Source organism: Mus pahari, chromosome 23, assembly GCF_900095145.1.
Source record: "Mus pahari chromosome 23, PAHARI_EIJ_v1.1, whole genome shotgun sequence".
In the NCBI taxonomy this organism is placed as follows: domain Eukaryota; kingdom Metazoa; phylum Chordata; class Mammalia; order Rodentia; family Muridae; genus Mus; species Mus pahari.
Genome location: NC_034612.1, coordinates 14,522,573 through 14,540,476, shown reverse-complemented (window position 1 = coordinate 14,540,476; position 17,904 = coordinate 14,522,573). Strand labels below are relative to the sequence as shown.

General features: G+C 48.2%; 1 protein-coding gene across 1 annotated transcript; it reads right to left on the bottom strand.

The window, feature by feature from the left end:
* Positions 1-1,967: 1,967 nt before the first annotated feature.
* On the bottom strand, positions 1,968-17,893 carry Gtf2h3 (general transcription factor IIH subunit 3). The gene is made up of 12 exons (XM_021186928.2): positions 17,835-17,893; positions 14,831-14,910; positions 13,075-13,348; positions 9,491-9,553; positions 8,960-8,989; positions 8,255-8,283; positions 7,627-7,701; positions 6,113-6,166; positions 4,095-4,163; positions 3,127-3,262; positions 2,969-3,005; positions 1,968-2,890 (listed from the first exon to the last, which is right to left on the bottom strand). The coding sequence occupies exons 1-12, from the start codon at positions 17,845-17,847 to the stop codon at positions 2,821-2,823; spliced, it is 930 nt and encodes a 309-aa protein (XP_021042587.1). The 5' UTR covers positions 17,848-17,893; the 3' UTR covers positions 1,968-2,820.
* Positions 17,894-17,904: the final 11 nt, after the last annotated feature.

The following is a 17,904-nucleotide window of genomic DNA, read 5'->3' as shown; positions in this document are numbered from 1 at the left end:
AGAAACCCTGTCTCGAAAAAAAAAAAAAAAAAAAAAAAAAAAGAAAGAAAGATGAAAAAGAAAAACCACACTGCAGGGTTGGATAGATAACTCAGCACTTGCTGCTCATGCCAAAGAGCAGAGTTCAGTTTCTAGCACCCATGTGGTAGCCCACAACTTCCTATGATAGTTCCTGGGAATCCTGTCACTACATGCATGTGATGTGCATGCATCCAGGCAAACACTCATACACGCGAAATAAAGCCAACCTATTAAGTGTCAGAACTGTACATGGGTGGAGAACACAGGGGAGTCCTACGTCCAAGATTAGTACATTTAAGGGACTCCAGAGTTGTTGTTTGAAAGGCTTGTGTTAGCCAGGCCAGGCCAGCACACGCTATTCCTTGAAGACCGCTGTACATTTACACAGCACTGTAGACATGGTTCTGATTCTGCTATTGAAGTCATCCAATGCATGTCGTATTGTCTCGATAATATACCAAACTATAAAAGTTTGCACTAGGGCTGGTGAGATGGCTCAGTGGGTAAGAGCACCCGACTGCTCTTCCAAAGGTCCGGAGTTCAAATCCCACCAACCACATGGTGGCTCACAACCATCCGTAACAAGATCCGACGCCCTCTTCTGGAGTGTCTGAAGACAGCTACAGTGTACTTACATATAATAAATAAATAAATCTTTTAAAAAAAAGAAAAAAAAAGTTTGCACTATAGAGCAAGCAAGGAAACCTTAGAATACTAGCCCAAAGTGCCCCCTGCCTAGTCACCATATTCAAAATATGCGTATTCCGTGGTTTGCACCAAGCTATGCTCTGGTTTTCCTTCAATCTCAGCCATAGATGGTTCATTGCCCCAAATGCAGCCTGGGTCATGTGATATCCTTCAATTATTAAAAAAAAAAAAAAAAAAAAAAAAAAAAAGGCTTACATCTGCCTTGAGTTTTATTAGTTCCAGTTGGCAAAATAAACCCAATAGTATCCTGGAGAAGACAGTTTAATTAAATAAGATAGTTTTATTTAAATAAGATTTGGCAGGGTGTTGGTGTCCGTGCCAGTTAGAGGGATGCAAGCCAAATCAATTTGGAGTGACCTGGTCCCCCCCTTCCAAAGAATCTAGCAAAGTGGCCATGGATCTGTGGCCACGGCCACCCTCCATTAGGCACAGCAAACTCGCTTGGGCGTCCCATTGCCACCTCAGGCCACAGTCATGTGGTCAGCAGGGGCTCCCAGAGCAATAGCAGGAAGCCCTGCATGGCCACTACCACCTTCACACCCTGCCCCTCTAGGCACCAGCTCTAGTAAGTGTATGCCTCAGCTCCTCCTATATAAAAAGGCAGGGACAGTCCCACACGGAATTAAATGAAGACAATTCTTGGCCCCTGAGACTCATAAGGCCTGCTGAGTCGTCGTGCCAGACTGCTGATTGCTGATTTTCTTTTCATCTTTAGTCTATGTGTATTGTTGTTTATGCATGAATATCTGGGCACCCTGTTTGTGCTTGGTGCCTGTAGAGGCCAAAAAGGGGTCATTCCTTATAACTGGAGTTACTTAGTTGTGAGCTGTATGTGGGTACTGGAACTTGAACCTGGGTCTTCTGGGAGAGCAGTCAGTACTCTGAACCACTGACCCGTCTCTTCAGGGCCTTAAGAAAGCTCTTGGTAGCTGGGTAGTGGTGGCAGAGGCAGGTGGATTTCTTGAGTTCAAGGCCAGCCTGGTCTACTGAGTTCCCGGACAGCCAGGGCTACACAGAGAAACCCTGTCCAAAAGGGGGAAAAAAGCTTTTAGTAATATACTTTTTGGCTTTTCAAGACAGGGTTTCTCTGTGCTATCCTAGGACTGGTACACATCTGGCCTTGATCTCACAGAGTGCTGGGACTAAAGGTGTGCACCACCACCATCCCACAGCTCTTAGTAATTTTAAGGAAAACTACTCAACGCAAATAGTTAGAAAAACACTCTAAGGAAAATCAGTAAATATAAAAATAAGATTTTTATTGTTGAGGTTACAAATGTTTCTCATTTACATGTCTAGTATTCAACAGTTCTCCAATGTTAATGTTACTGGTTTTTACATTTTTGTAAACAAGGTGGCAAGATGCAACCCTGGTTGGTTTGAACTCACTATGTAGACCAGGCTGGCCTCAAACTCAGAGATACACTTATTTCTGCTCCCTGAGTTCTGAGATTGAAGGCTATGCCTTTAGGTCAGGTTACATTTGAATATAGTTAAAGGAAACAATTTATTTGAAGAAAAAATGTTCTAAAAAAATAAAGCCAGGATCTTATACATAGCCCAGGCAGGATCTGAACCCAAAACCTTCCTGTCTCCGCCTCCCAAGTTCAAGATTCTAGCGGTGTACCACGAGCAACTAAGATGCTCTGTTATGACTGATGCCACGACCCAATGCTGGTCATGTTCCCAAACGGCATCCAACTTCACACACTGCCAATCCTGAAGTACAAAAGACCCAGCATCCGCCATAAGCGTTGACAGAGGATCATCTGAAAACAAAATCCCAGGGAGCTGACTGCAGCTCAGTGCTGGGCTGCCGGCCTGGCTCCCGCAAGGCTGGGGTTCAAAACCCAGCACCCAAAATCAAAGCGACAGCTAACAAAACAGCACCAGCTTAACATCTGCCAGGCAACTGCTACCCTACAACAACAAACAAAAACGCCTGTCCCCCTTCCCAGATAAATCAGAGGTGTGGGTCCTCTGCAGCTTCACACCCTGGAAGCACAGGACAAGAGCAGTGTTTCAAAGAATTCCTCTGTGCTCGCTACAGAGTCAGCCTATGGGAAGAGCTGCGGAAGCCTGTGACGCTGGTCACAGGGACACCTTCTGTTTCTTCTTCTTGGCCTTCAGCACAGGAGGGAGGGAGATCTTAAAAGCTGTCCTGAAATGACAGAGAAGGAACCCCTCAGGCTCTGGAGCTCAGGAACCTACTCCCACCCAGCACTGCGAAGATACTCACTCGCATGTGGTGCAGATGGGGCTGAAATTGCAGAAAACTGTTAAAAGTGATGCAGAAAACAAGGCAATTAGGGGACCTGGAAAGCACAGGTTACTCTTTGCCCCACCCACACCCCACACCCCTACACTGACAGTAAGAAAAACCACACATGAGCTTACTAGACAGACACACAGAGCAGACATAGCCAATCTCAATGAGACTGCGATGACAGAAGCAGGCGGCCCTGTAGTCCACGTGGATCGGTGGCGGGAGGATTAGCTGAGACCGCTGATCTTGGTCCGGAAGAAAAACCCACTGTTTAGAAAAAGAAGAAAAAAATCAGAAAGGCAGGAGAGGCAGGAGACTTTTCATCCCGTCATGGGAGGCCAGCCAGCAAGCGTCAAGACACAGCCGCCGTCATGGGAGGCCAGCCAGCAAGCGCCAAGACGCAGCCACCGTCTTAGGCAGGCAGCACTGAGGAGAGTGTAAGTCAGACTTTCCTGCAGGGCCCGTGAGTGGCTCAGTGGGGACAGGTCCTGGCCACCAGGCCTAATGGATGACCTGGTCCCATTTCTGGGATGTACAAGAGAGAAGGAGAGCACTGACTCCTGCAAGCTGTCCTCTGACCTCCACATGCACGCAGTGGCAGGCTAGCACATCCACACACACACACAGAACAATAAAAATAAAGACTTTCCTTCAAAGTATATTAAGACTCATTTTTATTCATTCCACATTTAAAGTTTTTTAAATGTTTTGTTTATGTTGTGTGCCTTTATGTTTGTGAGCACATACATGCTACAGCACATGTGATAGTCAGAGGGACAACTGGTTGGAGCTGGTTCTCTCCCCCCACCATGTTGGCTAGAACTCAAGTCATCAGGGTCGGCAGCCAGAGCGCTTACTCACTGAGCCATGTTGTTGGTCCCACTCCACCCTTACTAAGCCCAGGCTGTACAGTTATATGACATCTGCAAACAACCTTCAGAGTTCAAAGTCCCGAGAGTCTGCCCTGTAGACCCAGGAACCGGAGCCACTATTTAGCCAGCACTTCCTCCCTGGGTGAGAGGTGGGTGTGAGAGGTGGGTGTGAGAGGTGGGTGTGAGAGGTGGGTGTGAGAGGTGGGGGAGAGCTGCGGCACACTCACCAGTAAGTACTGCAGGAGAGAGGCCATCTGAGGCACCTTCAGGTATAGTCCCCCAGTGATGTCACAAGCCTGCAAAACACAGGGGTCACTGGCGAAGCAGCAGTGGCATTCCAGAGGAGTGGGGTTCATGGGGCATTCCACAGGTCTGTGAGGTCAGTATGTGAGGTTCGTAGATACATCCCTGTTCACGCTTCAGACACTAGCACCCAGCTCTGCTCCGCCACAGCTGCTGGCAGTGTCACTCTGCCCGCTGTGCCATGCGGCATGTTCCAAGCTTCCCAATGCTTTGCTTTAAATCAAGTTTCCTTGCTAATTTTAAGGTGGGGGTGGGGGAGCACATTGAGCTGCAGTACAGAAAACTGATGTTACAGTTAAATTCCTGTGACAATCACGTGGGGTGATGGGGAAGGAGAAGCAGAGACCTGAGGGAAGGCCAGAGCTGAGCCTCAGCAGAGAGGGACAGCGAGTGCCAAGGCACTTGTCAGCCGCAGCCCAGGGAACTGCTGTGTCACGCAATACCAAGGAGCCCAGAGGGGGCCCAGAATGAAAAGAGAAGACGAGGGGTAAACAGAAGGCCTCAGCAAGGACTTGGGTTTCAGCCAAGGTGTGCGGGGCCAACAGGGGCAGGGAGTGGGGTTTGGGGTGGCAGTTGAGCAGAGTGACATGGCCTCGTCTATGCTGTAGGTTATCTGACCCCTGGGATGGCAGGACTGGCTAGTGGAGGTATGAGTGGTAACAGAGAGCAGTTAGCAGACGGCGGCAGGCCCACGGACGAGGAGGCTAGGAAAGAAGCCAGGAGGGGGATTCAGGGTCCACACTGAAGGCAGAGTCAACCAGATCCTAGCAATATGGAAGGAGAGGAAGAGAAACGGGGGAAAGCCAGGTTGACCTGCCCCGTGAATCACGCTGTGTGCAGAGATGGGGCTCAGAGTCTGGGGGAAGCTACTGTCCAGAACAGGCTCTGTTTTGGACACAGTAACTGAAGTGTCCAGGAGGAAGCAGCATGCACACTGCAGAACATGCCTGCCGAGACCTCAGGAGACGCTGCACTGGACTCAAGCGGTCATGGGGAGGGACAGGGGAGCAGAGCTGCTTTCAACCAAAGTTGAGATCTCTGAGTTAGAGGACGCTTCGAGAGCTACAAATTGTCACCTCCCTGAAAGCCTGGTCCATCACCCGGCAGGATACAATTTTTTAAGGAAACTCAGAATGGATAAAGAATGTTAGCTTGTGCGCATGCGCACGCGTGCCACAGCACACACAGAGAAAACTTGAAGGAGCTGGCTCTCTCCTTGCAGGGCGTGGGATCCAGGGATCAAACTCAAGCCATCAGCTTTGCAGACGGACGCCTTTAGCCACCGAGCAGTCTCACTGACCCACAAGTATTTCTTGTGAGAAAAAGGCTGCCATCCTCAGCTCGTTGGTTATTTCAGGGGTGGGTCCCTCTACCCTCCTCGTCATTCAGTTTCAAACTTCTGCTCAAAAGGCAATATTTAAAACAGGAGGCGTGGGATGGACTTGAACCCAGCCTGGACTAGGGTGGGCTCTTACCACCACCCAGACAGGCACCATCTAACAGTGCTTCCCAAGACACATATGGTGCAATGTATAGAGTTTACATTTTCCTAGAAGCCCCACTCAAAAGGGGTGGAGGCATGGTGGCACACACTGCTTAGTCTCCACAGGAAGGAGGCAGAAGCAGGAAGATCTCTGTGAGTCCCGGGTCGAGGTCCTGCTGCACAGCAAGACCCTGGTCTCATGACCAGAAACGGATAAACTCCATTTCAATTACACATAGCTCAGTATAACCAGAACACCCTCACACTCCCTCCACGTCTCCAGTCGTACTCTGCTGCCCAGGCTGCTCGCAAACCTCATCATCCCCCTGCTGCAGCTTCCTCACTGCTGGGACCGACCACCAGCAGGAGCCAGCGCACCCGGCAAAGGTATCCCCATCCCCATAAATGCCGGATCCATACAAAGTTCCTGTCAAAAGCTGCGCATGCCTGGGAACATACCTGCTGGAGGAGCCCTGAATCCGAGTCCAGCACGCAGGCGTCAATGAGGATATTCTGAAAGGAGAGGTTCAAAACATTATAGCAGTGCGCATGGCTGTCTCAGACATGCTAGATTCTATTCTTTTTGGAACTTGTGGTAATCCTGCCTCTGCCTCTCAGATGCTGGCCAAACAAGACTATGTTCCCTTTAACATGTGTGGTGACACTGCAAGGCAGACACTGGGGCACTGGCATCTGAAGCATCCAGGACAGGTCGGAGCTCCTGCCTCTAACCCCTGACCCCTTTCACTCCAACACTCTCTGTGCTGAGGAGAATACAGGGCTCTGGTGGTGCTGCATGTCCGAACTAAGGTTTGGAGAAGAGAGGGCTGGCCCGGTAGGTAAGAGCACTGCTGCTCTTCCACAGGACCCTGGTTCAGTTCCCAGCACCACGCTGTGGCTCATATCATCTATAGCTCTAGTTCCATGGACTCTGACACCCTCTCTTGGCTTCTACAGGAACCAGAACTGCCCACATTGCACATATGTGTGCAGCCAAAGCACTCAGACACATGAAGAAAAGAGTCAGAGAGCAAGGATGACGTGTCAGGCTGTCTGAACATGTCAGTCATTTGCAAAGTGCACAGCACACTACAATAAATGAGAGACACTGTCAGGCAGAATGGTGTAGGCGTGTGATCCTAGCTAACCCGAAGACTGATGCAGGGGATTCTCAAGTTCAAGGCCCGTGTGGGCTCTAGGGAGCTCAAAACAAAATGAGAACCGGGCGGTGGTGGCGCATGCCTTTAATCCCAGCACTCGGGAGGCAGAGGCAGGCCGATCTCTGAGGCCAGGCCATTCTAGTCTGAGAGCAGGTTCCAAGATAGGCAGAAAAACCTTGTCTCAAAAAACAAAACAGACAAAAAAACATGGAGGAGTTAAGGGTTCCTGTATCAAACTGTTAACTCAGAGATTCTAATGGGGTGAGTACCATGACACCCAATGCAAAAGCAAGTCGGAGTGGATATTCCTGAGAACACCGCCCAGTCAAAAACTGCCCAGGACCCTAAACAGAAAAATGGCAAGTACCCAGTGGCTTTGGAATCCCCAATCCACTAACATAGCCCTGTTTAGCCAGAACACTACTGAGCAAGAACGCCAATGATCACCTTTTCTGTTTTGTTTTTCTTTTTTAAATTAATTTAATTTTAATTAAATTAATGTTCATTCATGTTTTATCTGCATGCATGTCTGTGTGAGGGGATCAGATCCCCTGGAACTTGAGTTACAGACAATTGTGAGCTGTCATGTGGGTGTTAGGAATTGAACCTGGGTCCTCTGGAAGAGCAGCCAGTACCAATGAGCCATCTCTCCAGTCCCATTTGTTCATTTTTGAGACAGGATCTTTCTATGCAGCTCTGGGGTTATGCCCTGGACTCCATATAAACCTGGCTGGCTTCTAACTCATACAGCTGGGTACCACCACACACGGCTTCTCATCAGTTCTCTCAGGACTCAGAAGGCAGAGGCCTCACCTGCTTCTGAGCAGCAAAGATGACGTTCATGAAGTTCATGTACTGCAGTGCGCTGTCCTCCGCCGCCTTGATCACCTGCAAACACAAAGATGACGTTCATGAAGTTCATGTTCTGCAGTGCGCTGTCCTCCACCGCCTTTATCACCTGCAAACACAGTCACTGAGTGCCCAGGGTGCACTGATGGCAAGACCCACTGCATGCTACAGACAGCATGGCTTCTCCAGTCCCTCTTCTTACTTAGCATGAAACCCCGGAAATAAAGGATGACACCAGGGCTTTCATGGTCCTTGTTAAGACTGATGGGCACCTGTCCAGAGTACCCAGCATGCACTGGGAGGCCAGGGGACAACTTTTAGGAGTTAGTGTTCTCCTTCCACCACCTGGGTCTGGGGATTGTTCTTCAGGCTTGGCACCAGGCACCTTTACCAACTGAGCCATCTCACTGGTCCAAGAGCTCTGGCTGGCCTGGAACTTGCTATGTAGATAAAACATTGTCCCTGAACCCACAGACACCAGCCTGTGTCTCCCTCCCCAGTGCTAGGATTAAATGCATATGACACTATCCCTGTATTGATTCCCATGTCTTTTAGCTGTCTGAAGTTGTATGTAAATTGTGTATAATCTTACCAAAATCCTTGATTTCATCTCCTGATTATCTATAAAGAGATTGAAAAGAAAAACAACAAAAGGACAGGTTATAATATAGCAATCAGGGCTGGCGAGATGGCTCAGTGGTTAAGAGCACCGACTGCTCTTCTGAAGGTCCTGAGTTCAAATCCCAGCAACCACATGATGGCTCACAACCATCTGTAATGAGATCTGATGCCCTCTTCTGGTGCATCTGAAGACAGCTACAGTGTACTTAGATACAGTAATTAATAATAATAATAATAATAATAATAATAATAATAATAATAATATAGCAAACATGGTAGCTTAAGAAGAATGCAGTTTCCTAAGCATTTGTATTTTATACTGAGACAGGGTCTCTCTAAGCAGCCCAAGATGCCTAGGAACTTGCTATGTATACTAGGCTGGCCGGGAACTCCAGATCGTCCTGCCTCTGCTTCTGAGTGTCTAAGAATCTTAAATACCCCACAAAGCATGCAGCACTAAACTCAACACGGTAATAGTTGCAAAAGAGGGGGCTGGCGAGATGGCTCAGTGGGTAAGAGCACTGACTGCTCTTCAGAAGGTCCTGAGTTCAAATCCCAGCAGCCACACGGTGGCTCACAGATGAAGGCTCACAACCATCTGTTCAGCTATAGTGCACCCATATACATACAATAAATAAATAAAATTTAAAATAGTTGCAAAAGAATCAGCTCTTACCTTTAACTGTCTTGTTCACTCTGTGAATGTCTGGATTCATTAACATAAAGGAATATAGAAATGTGTTTCCCAAACACACCTGCAGGAGCAGGACAGACCTTCAGATTTGAAACCAGACCCCTCCCATCATCTGCCACAACAGCTGTATGAGTGAGTTTAGGCTCGGTTATCCATTCTATACTCACAGAGAAAGCATTCTCTCTGCATGTGAAGACCACAGTTACAGACAGATGACTATCCATCATCCTAGAGAGGAGTGCTAGGGCCGCACCTAAACCCATCAGCCCATCCAATGAGATAATAAATGTGAAAGCCATACAAAGATCAGGACAACTGGATAAACAAAAGGGATGTGACCATCATTCAATATTGGTTAAAGACATTTCATAAAAAGCAAGGCTGAGAGTCATGACACATGAAATCAGGTGTGGGCAGAGTCTGGCTGCCCTAGGAGTCCCATGAACGCGGCAGAATCGGGTCTCGGAGAAACCACCAGCCAACACCTTGCCCACGACACTAGCACAAGGATACAGCACAGAGCTTTGGCCAGGGATCCTGCCAGTAGTGTCTCCGTATGCTGGCCCTTGATGTCACCTGAAAAAGTTACAGAGCACAAAGGGGGGAACTGCTAAGTCTTTTTTCAAATGAAGTCATTTAGAAACTCAAGTATTCATGAATGAATCAAAAGATGACATGTTCAAAGTGGATTTTAAAACACAGAAACTAGTATTCAGCGAACACAAGTAAGCAGCTCTATGCGTCTGTTCAGAATGCCACAGTGTCTCTTCAGGGGAGGGAAGGGCAGAGATGGGAGTTGGTACTTAAAGGATGAAGAAGGACTGGAGAGATGACTCAGAGGTTAAGACCACTGGCTGGATCTTTCAGATGATCCGGGTTCAAAGTCCAGCACCCACATGGTGGTTCACACTATAACTCCATCCAGTTCCAGGGGATCTGATGCCCTCTTCTGGCCTCCACAAGAACCAGGCATACACATGGTGGGTGCACAGACATAAAGTAAAAGATAAAACTTTTTAGACTGATTTATTTTACTTTATGTATGTGGTAAAAACATCCACACACACAAAGTAAAATAAATCAGTCTAAAAAGTAAAAAATAAAATAAGGACATGGCACATAACTTCGGAGAGGAAGGTTCTAAAGTGGCCCTGAACAGTGTGTACACACTAATACTACTGATCTGCACACTCAGAAAATGGTTACAAATGGAGTCGGGTGTGGTGGCACATACCTTTGATCTCACCGTGCTGGAGGCAGAGGCAGGCAGAGGCAGGCAGATCTCTGTGAGTTTGAGGCCAGCCTGATCTACACTGCAAGCTACAAGCAAGCCAGGGCTACACAGAGAGATTCTGTCTCAAGAAAAATTTACTGCTTTGGAATTGAATTTTTTACAGAGGCCCAAAAAACAGTATTGGATCTCCTGGAATGGGGTCAGAGGAGGGGATGAGCCTCCTACATGGGTGCTGTGAACCAAACTTGGATCCTCTGCAATAGCAACAGTGCTCTTGACCCCTCAGCCATCTCTCCATCCCTAGAACTCAATTACTTTTTATAAGCTTACAGCTGTGTGCCCATCGCCATCCCTGGAGGGTGTGGCTCTATGAATGAGAATGGCTACCATAAGCACTTACATTCGAATGCTTGGTCCCTCCCCAGTCAGTGGAACTGTTTGGAAAGGAATTAGGAGGTGGGGCCTTGTTGAAGGAGGCGTGTCACTGGGGATGGATTCATACTGTGCCCAGTTAGCCTCCCCTCCAGGCTAACTGTGCTTTTGGATTAGATGTACGTTCTCAGCCCCAGAACCTGCCTGCTGCTGCCATGCTCCCACCGTGGAACTCATGGATCCTGTTACCCTTTGGAACCATGGGTCCCAGATCAAATGCTTTGTAAGTTGCCTTGGTCGTGGCGTCTTACCACAGCCCTAGAACACAGCTAAGTCAGGCTGAGGGGAAAGGCAGCAGGGGGGAGACAGGAGTCCAGACCTACAGGAGGATGACAGAATAATCTATGGGGCTCTCAGAGGGGACCTGTGGGGCACTCCAGCACAGTCTGAAGTGCCCTGTGGTCATAAAGTGGGGCCCAGGCAGCTAGAGGGCTGAGGCTAGGGCTATGCCAAGTGTGCAGTGTGGTATTTCATCCCAACAGTGCAGAGAGTAAGGGGCGGAATCTGGAGGCGACTCTGCAGCTAAAACCACAGACTGCATAGCTGATTAGATGGTGGACGTGAAAAGAAAAGCAAGCAAGAGCTCGGACTTGAGAAACTACGAAGATGGAGTGACAGACAGACGGCCCATAAGCATGGGACGAGGGAGCCATGGCGGCCAAAGAAAACAAAGTGAGGCCTGATAGACAGACCAGGGGACGGGAAAACAGAGATAGCTAAGCTTAAAGTCTGGGATTGCCACCTAAATGATAAAGGGCGTGGACAGGAGAGATGGCAGGGTGTTGTCCACGAGCACTGCACCTGCAGAAGACACAGGTTTGGTTCCTGGCACCCACATCAGGCAGCTCCCAACTGCCACCAGCCTCCTCAGGCACCCGCACGCACACTGCACACACAGTCTCATGTAGCCACACACACGCATTTAACCTTTTTTTTTCTTGGTTTTTAGAGACAGGGTTTCTCTGTGTAGCCCTGGCTGTCCTGGAACTCACTTGTAGACCAGGCTGGCCTCGAACTCAGAAATCCGCCTGCCTCTGCCTCCTGAGTGCTGGGATTAAAGGCGTGCACCACCATGCCCGGCCTTTTTTTTTTTTTTTTTTTAAAGATTTATTTTATATGTAGGAGAACTGCGCCTGGTGCCGAAGGAGGTCAGCAGGGGTGATCAGATCCCCTAGAGCTGGAGTTATAAATGTTGGTAAGCTGTCCCCTGAGTGCTGAGTACCGAACCTGGATCCTCTGAGGAGCAGCCAGTGCTTATAAACAGAGTCTATCGCCAACCCCTCTAAACACACATCTTTCTTAAATTTTTAATCTTAAAAATAAAGATTAATAAATTTACTATTAAAAGTAAAAATAAAGGAAGGTAAGCATCCACAGAAGATTCAAGATGATTTAAGGGACAAGGTAAAGGACAAACCAGACAAAACAAACAAGCAAACACCAAAGAAGAGCCAGGGATGGGGTACTTCCCAGACTGATGTAATACCAGACTTTAGCTTGGGAGACTGAGGCAGGAGGACCACAAGGTCAAGATCAGCCTGGGCTACTTAGGGAGGATCTATCTAAACAGAAACAAACAAAAACTCAAACAAGACTGAAAAAGAATAGCCCAAAACCAAGAAAAGAAAAGCTGGTTAACAGTGCGTCTTCCTGGAAAGCCAGAGTGTCCCAGAGCCAAGCAGGGTTAACACATATTCATCTCGCTAACTAAATACCACAGAGATGGGAGGGAGTGAACCTAAGGAAAAGAGACCCGTGGCTAGCATCTGCAGCCTCAAATCTTTGAGCTCAAAGCCTCATGGCCCCCAAATCAATGCTATTTCCAAGGAAAAACAGCCTACCACACGTAACACATCCCTAAGGCTCAGTGACACGGTGGAAGAGGCTTGGGGCAGAAAGACCGTAAGAGCCAGGGTTCTCTCGATACGGCAGGAAGCTGTATTCAGAAACTCACAGCAGCTGTGGCTGCTGGCATAAGCCCTATACGAGATCAAGCCAGTTAACATTTCAGCACGGAGTGGGGAGGAGCCCTTGAACCTCCACCCCTAGCTGAGGAGCCATTAACAGTTGACAGCCTGGTGTGGCACAGTTGGCTTTCTTTAAGGATGTGGTCCTCATAGGTCAACAATGCTCCAAGAAATGGCCCTATATCCCCGAGGACAGCCACATACCTCTGCCTTCCCACTGCTGAGATTAAAGGCATTTACTACTATAGCTAGACTATTCTTTATAAAAAGACACAAAGCTGGGAGGCAGTGAGGAGATGCAGGAGGAGATGAGAGTGGATCTAGGAATTAGGGAGAAGAACGGGATTGGAATATCATCAAAACACAAGGCATACATGTATGAAATTCTCAAAGAATTCCTAAGAATCTTGCATCTTAAGAACACACAACAATCGAGACAGCAGTGACAATGGCCAGGCTCTTACTCTTGGTCATCAGGTCCTTGACCTCCTCGGCGATCACCTCATTGGCGGCTGTCAACAGCTCGTATTTGCCGTCTTTACTCCCAGAGGGATTACAGTCAGGGAGGGCGTTGCCAGGGTCTCCGAAGAAGTCTCCAAGTCTGCCGTTCTTCCCCGGGTATAAGAACCGGCTTTCCTGAACGTGACTGGCGATGACAGCCAGCTGGTTGGAGCGGTTCATGAACAGGTGGGAATTCGCCAGCACCATCACTGCATCCATGCATTTGGATAAAGTAAACTGACAGACATAAGAGGAACATGTCAGCTCCCACACAACCCCATCAGCCTCGAGGAAGGCGTCATTGAAAGAAAAATTAGCTATTACTTAGCATTATTTACTTATTATGCACTGTGGTGTGTGTAAGAAAGGGTCTTGCTACATGGCCCCGGGCAGTCTGGTGCTGAGTAGCAGCAAGCGTCCAACAATTCACCTGTCGTTACCTTCCCGTGTCATTACACGTGTTATTCTGTGTGGATGCTCGCTGACATCTGACAAGGATTCACGGCTAAAAATCTTCTCAGCTTCTCTCTTCCTAAACCCAAAGCCCAGAAGCTGAGAGGAGGCCTCCTTCTTCCCCTCACCGACAGAGTCATTTACAGATTAGAACCTTATTTATCAGATACTAGCATGGTGGGGCCACACGAGTAAACTTGGAAGCCTTGAACTTAGGAGACAGAGGCAGCTGGACCAGAAGTTCAAGGTCACCCACAAGCTGTACAATATGTTCAAGGCCAGCACAATCCTTTCTCCACACACATAGACAAAAAAGAAAAAAAAAAAAAAGGATAGGGCTGGAGAGATGGCTCAGAGGTTAAGAGCACCGACTGCTCTTCCAGAGGTCCTGAGTTCAATTCCCAGCAACCACATGGTGGCTCACAACCATCCGTAATGGAATCTGACCCCCTCTTCTGGTGTGTCCGAAGACAGCTACAGTGTACTCATATTTATATCTTAAAAAATAAATCTTTTGCCAGGCGATGGTGGCACACGCTTTTAATCCCAGCACTTGGGAGACAGAGGCAGGAGGATTTCTGAGTTCGAGGCCAGCCTGGTCTACAAAGTGAGTTCCAGGACAGCAGAGCTACACAGAGAAACCCTGTCTCAAAAAACCAAAAAATAAATAAATAAATAAATAAATAAATAAATAAATAAATAAGGGTGCTTCCCATAAAGCCTGATTTCTTGAATTCAATTCCCAGGGCCCACATGGTTGAAGCAAAGAACTGATGACACCCAAAAGTTGTCCACTGACTGTCACACATGCTGTGGCACACTGTACGTTTCTCCCAAGTAAATAAATAACAAAAGATGCCTAATTATACAATAAGTATATGACCTGTTTAGAAAGAGGCAAAACAGACAGGAGGCAGTCAATGTCTGCCAACAGGTGAAGGAGAGGAGTGAGGGTCAACGGGTGAGAGGACTTCGCATACTGAAAGAAACACTCCAAGAAGGAACTGTGGGGCCAGTTAGGCAACTTCCCCATGTGGTCTAATTGGCTGCCTTTATGAACCCACAGCTTTCCTTTCTGACAGTGTCTCTAGCCCAGACCGGCCAAGGATGAGCTTGACCTCTGGCAATCTGCCTGCTTCCGCCCCAGTGCTGGGATTGGATGAGGCCACCAAGCTCAGCTTGGAAAGACTCAATCACGAGGCCAGTGGGTGGGATACAGGCATACTGGAGTTAAGGAGAACCCTCCAAAGGCTCCAGCCTTCTTACCTGAGATTCCTTTAATGCTTGCTTCCCCCACCAAATCGGGTTGGTGTCAACTACGATCACCAGAAGGTTCAACTCACCCTCTGCAAGCAGTAACAAGGGCGATGGTTAAGATGTCAGCCTGGCTAAACCGAAGCAAAGTTAGCATTCCCGATGAGCTAACTGATCAACTACAGGTTTCTCGGTCATCCTCCTCAAGATCGATCATGACATCACAGAAAAGGCCAAGTTTGTGTAGAGATAAAGTCACAGGGCTGAGGACACAGCTGAATGAGTGCTTGTCTAGTACTGGGGAAGCCCTGGGTTTGATATCTGGTATCTCATTTTTAAAAAAGGAAAAAGCAAGGAAGGGGACAGAGATGGCTTACTAGGTAAAACACCTACAGCCAAGTCTGATGCCCCGAGTTCAGTTCCTGGGATGCACATGGTTAGGTGAGACCAGACTCAACAAGGGCACCCACTGACACACACACACCGTTAAGGAAGGAAAAAAGCCAAAAACTAATTTCAAAGGCTGGGAATGATGCTGTATTGGTGTATTGTCTTTAATCCCAACTCTTGGAAGGCAGAGGCAGATGGATCTCTGTGAGTTCAAAACCAATCTGGTGCAGCTAGTTCCAGGCCAAGGAGGGTTAAGAAGCTGGGCAACTCTCACTCAGCTCTCAGCGGTCTGACATTACAAGCGAGCTGAGCTGAGCACGGGCACGCTAACCCTCTGCTCCTGACACGTGGTAAACACTTAACCCAAAGGCATTCACATGTTAAGGGACTGGCAAGAATAGCCAGCGGTTGGATTTCAGGCAGGAGATTAGGGACCCATGAGGAGCTTGGGTGGCCCTAAGTTCAACCCATCATAAAACAGCCAAGCCAGTTGTGATTAAGAAAATTTTATTTATTACTTTTTATTTCTGTAGCCCAGGCTGACCTCTAACTCCTTGTGTAGCTAGGGATGGTATTAGACTTCAAATCCTCCTGTCTCTACCTCCCAAGTGCTAGCTTACACCACATCTGATTGTAAGCAGTGCTGGGGACCAAATCGGGACTCTGTGAATGGCAGGCAAAGATTCTATTATATTGCAGCCCAGGGACAGACTTTTAAAAATACCCCAAAAGGGGTAAGTAATTCCTTTATGAACTGTCTGCATGTTCGACTGAACCACTGTCATCCGGTAGCGTTACTAACCACTGAGTCGTCACTCCAGGAAGCACAACCCATTAAAATAGGGTCTCAATAAATTGCCCAGGCTGGCATTGAACTTGGTAACCTCATACCTCTTGAATATCTAGGATTACAGGCATCTGACACTCTACCCAGCCAAGAGCCTACAGTTCAAACGGACAGAGCAATCCTGCCAGCGCCTGCTGTCGTGGAAAGCCTGGATGCTCATGTAATAGTACAAGGCAGTGCCCACTTTACTGTCTCCTTCATCTCCTCCCACATCCTCCATCCCCTCCTGCAGCTCCTTCATCAGGATCAGCGCCACCACCTCCGGCTTCCACAGAACCAAATCTTTACTCTTTCTTGTTAGTACCAAGATTGGGAAAGAAAACCATGTGTAGCCTGTCAGTAACATACTCATGAAGCGTTCCTGCCAATTTCCTTGAGTGTCTGTCTACCTCACTACTTGACAAGCAGTGCCAGGCCTGCCTTTCTCCTAGAGTTGTGAGAAATGGCTATGGCTACTTTTGCTGCCACAATCCATTTTTCACACAGTAGCCAAAGCGATGCTTCTAATGTTGTCAACCAAGTAACTAATCCTGGGACGTGTAAAAGCTCGGCTGGTAAAGGTCCTTGCTGCCAAGCCTGATGGCCTGTGTTCAAGGCCTAAGACCCACACAGTAAATAAGAGAACAGAGTCCCACAAGTTGTCCCCTGCCTTCCACACCAAATAAGTGAATACAAGGCAACAATCTTTGAGGTACCAATGAAAACTGTACAATGAAAACTGTAACTAGGGCAGGGCAGCGGTGGTGCATGCCTTTGATGCAAACACTTGTGAGGTAGAGACAGGTCGGTTTCTGAGTTGGAGGTCAGTCTGGCAAACAGAGTGAAATCAGGACAGCCAGGGCTACACAGAGAAACCCCATTTAAAACACACACACACACACACACACACACACACACACACACACGGGGGTGGGGGGTGGGGGGAGAAGCCCTGTAACTAGTGACTAGAGAGATGACTTTATGGTTAAGAGCACTGGCTGTTTTGCTGGTGAACCCAGGCTCAATTCCCAGCACCCACATGGCCGCTCACAACTGTAACTCCAGTTCTAGGGAATCCAAACTCTTCACACAGACATACATGTAAGCAAAACACCAATGCACATAAAATGATTTAGAAACTGTAACTGGTAGCTTACTATATGACTAATAGCCTCCCACCTTCCTCAAGCCTCCTCCTTCCCCGGGATGTTTGTACTTAAAGTGAACTTCACAAGGTCGCTCACACCAGAGTTCTAGTATCTTCCCTTTGCCTGGACTCCTTATGAAAGACAGTCCTTAGTTGCCACACACCGTCTTCACGGCCCTGGTCAACTCTTAGAATGAACTTCGCTGGCCAACTGGTCTGTCGACCATAAGGCACCACACACCCAAAACTTCCCTGTGTCGAGTTCTGTGCTGTACTTCCCAGTTTAGAAAAGAAATGGCGAATACACAGAGGGGTAGACCCACGATGTCCTGGAATGACATCTGCATAAAAGTTAGGGCTGAATTGGCAGAATGCCTACTGAGCATGCACAAATATCTGGGCACCACAGAAAAATCCAGCTTGATCGTGCACGTCCGTTATTCCCGCAATCTAAAGGACATGGAGGATGAAGGGTTCAAGGCTATCCTTTACACCACAGCGAGTTCTCCCTGAGAACCGTCCTCAAACACAAAACTGCTGAGTGAATGAATGAATGAATGAATGAACGAATGAATGAGTACACTGGCTGCTCCTCTAAACACCAAAGGTGTCCCTCCCGCCCGGCTCCGCGTTTCGATCCGTGCCACCCTCACCGTCCGCCGCCATGGCTTCCCTACGCCTCCGTGAAGCACCGCCCACCGTCCAAGGCGCCCTCGACTTCCG

Excerpts from the sequence above, each read along its gene's own strand:
- Gtf2h3 (XM_021186928.2), bottom strand. Across the intron at positions 3,263-4,094 it reads CTCTCCTGCAGTACTTACTG|TGGGTTTTTCTTCCGGACCA; the intron begins GTGAGTGTGCCG and ends TTTTCTAAACAG. Across the intron at positions 2,891-2,968 it reads CCCATCTGCACCACATGCGA|GACAGCTTTTAAGATCTCCC; the intron begins GTGAGTATCTTC and ends CTGTCATTTCAG.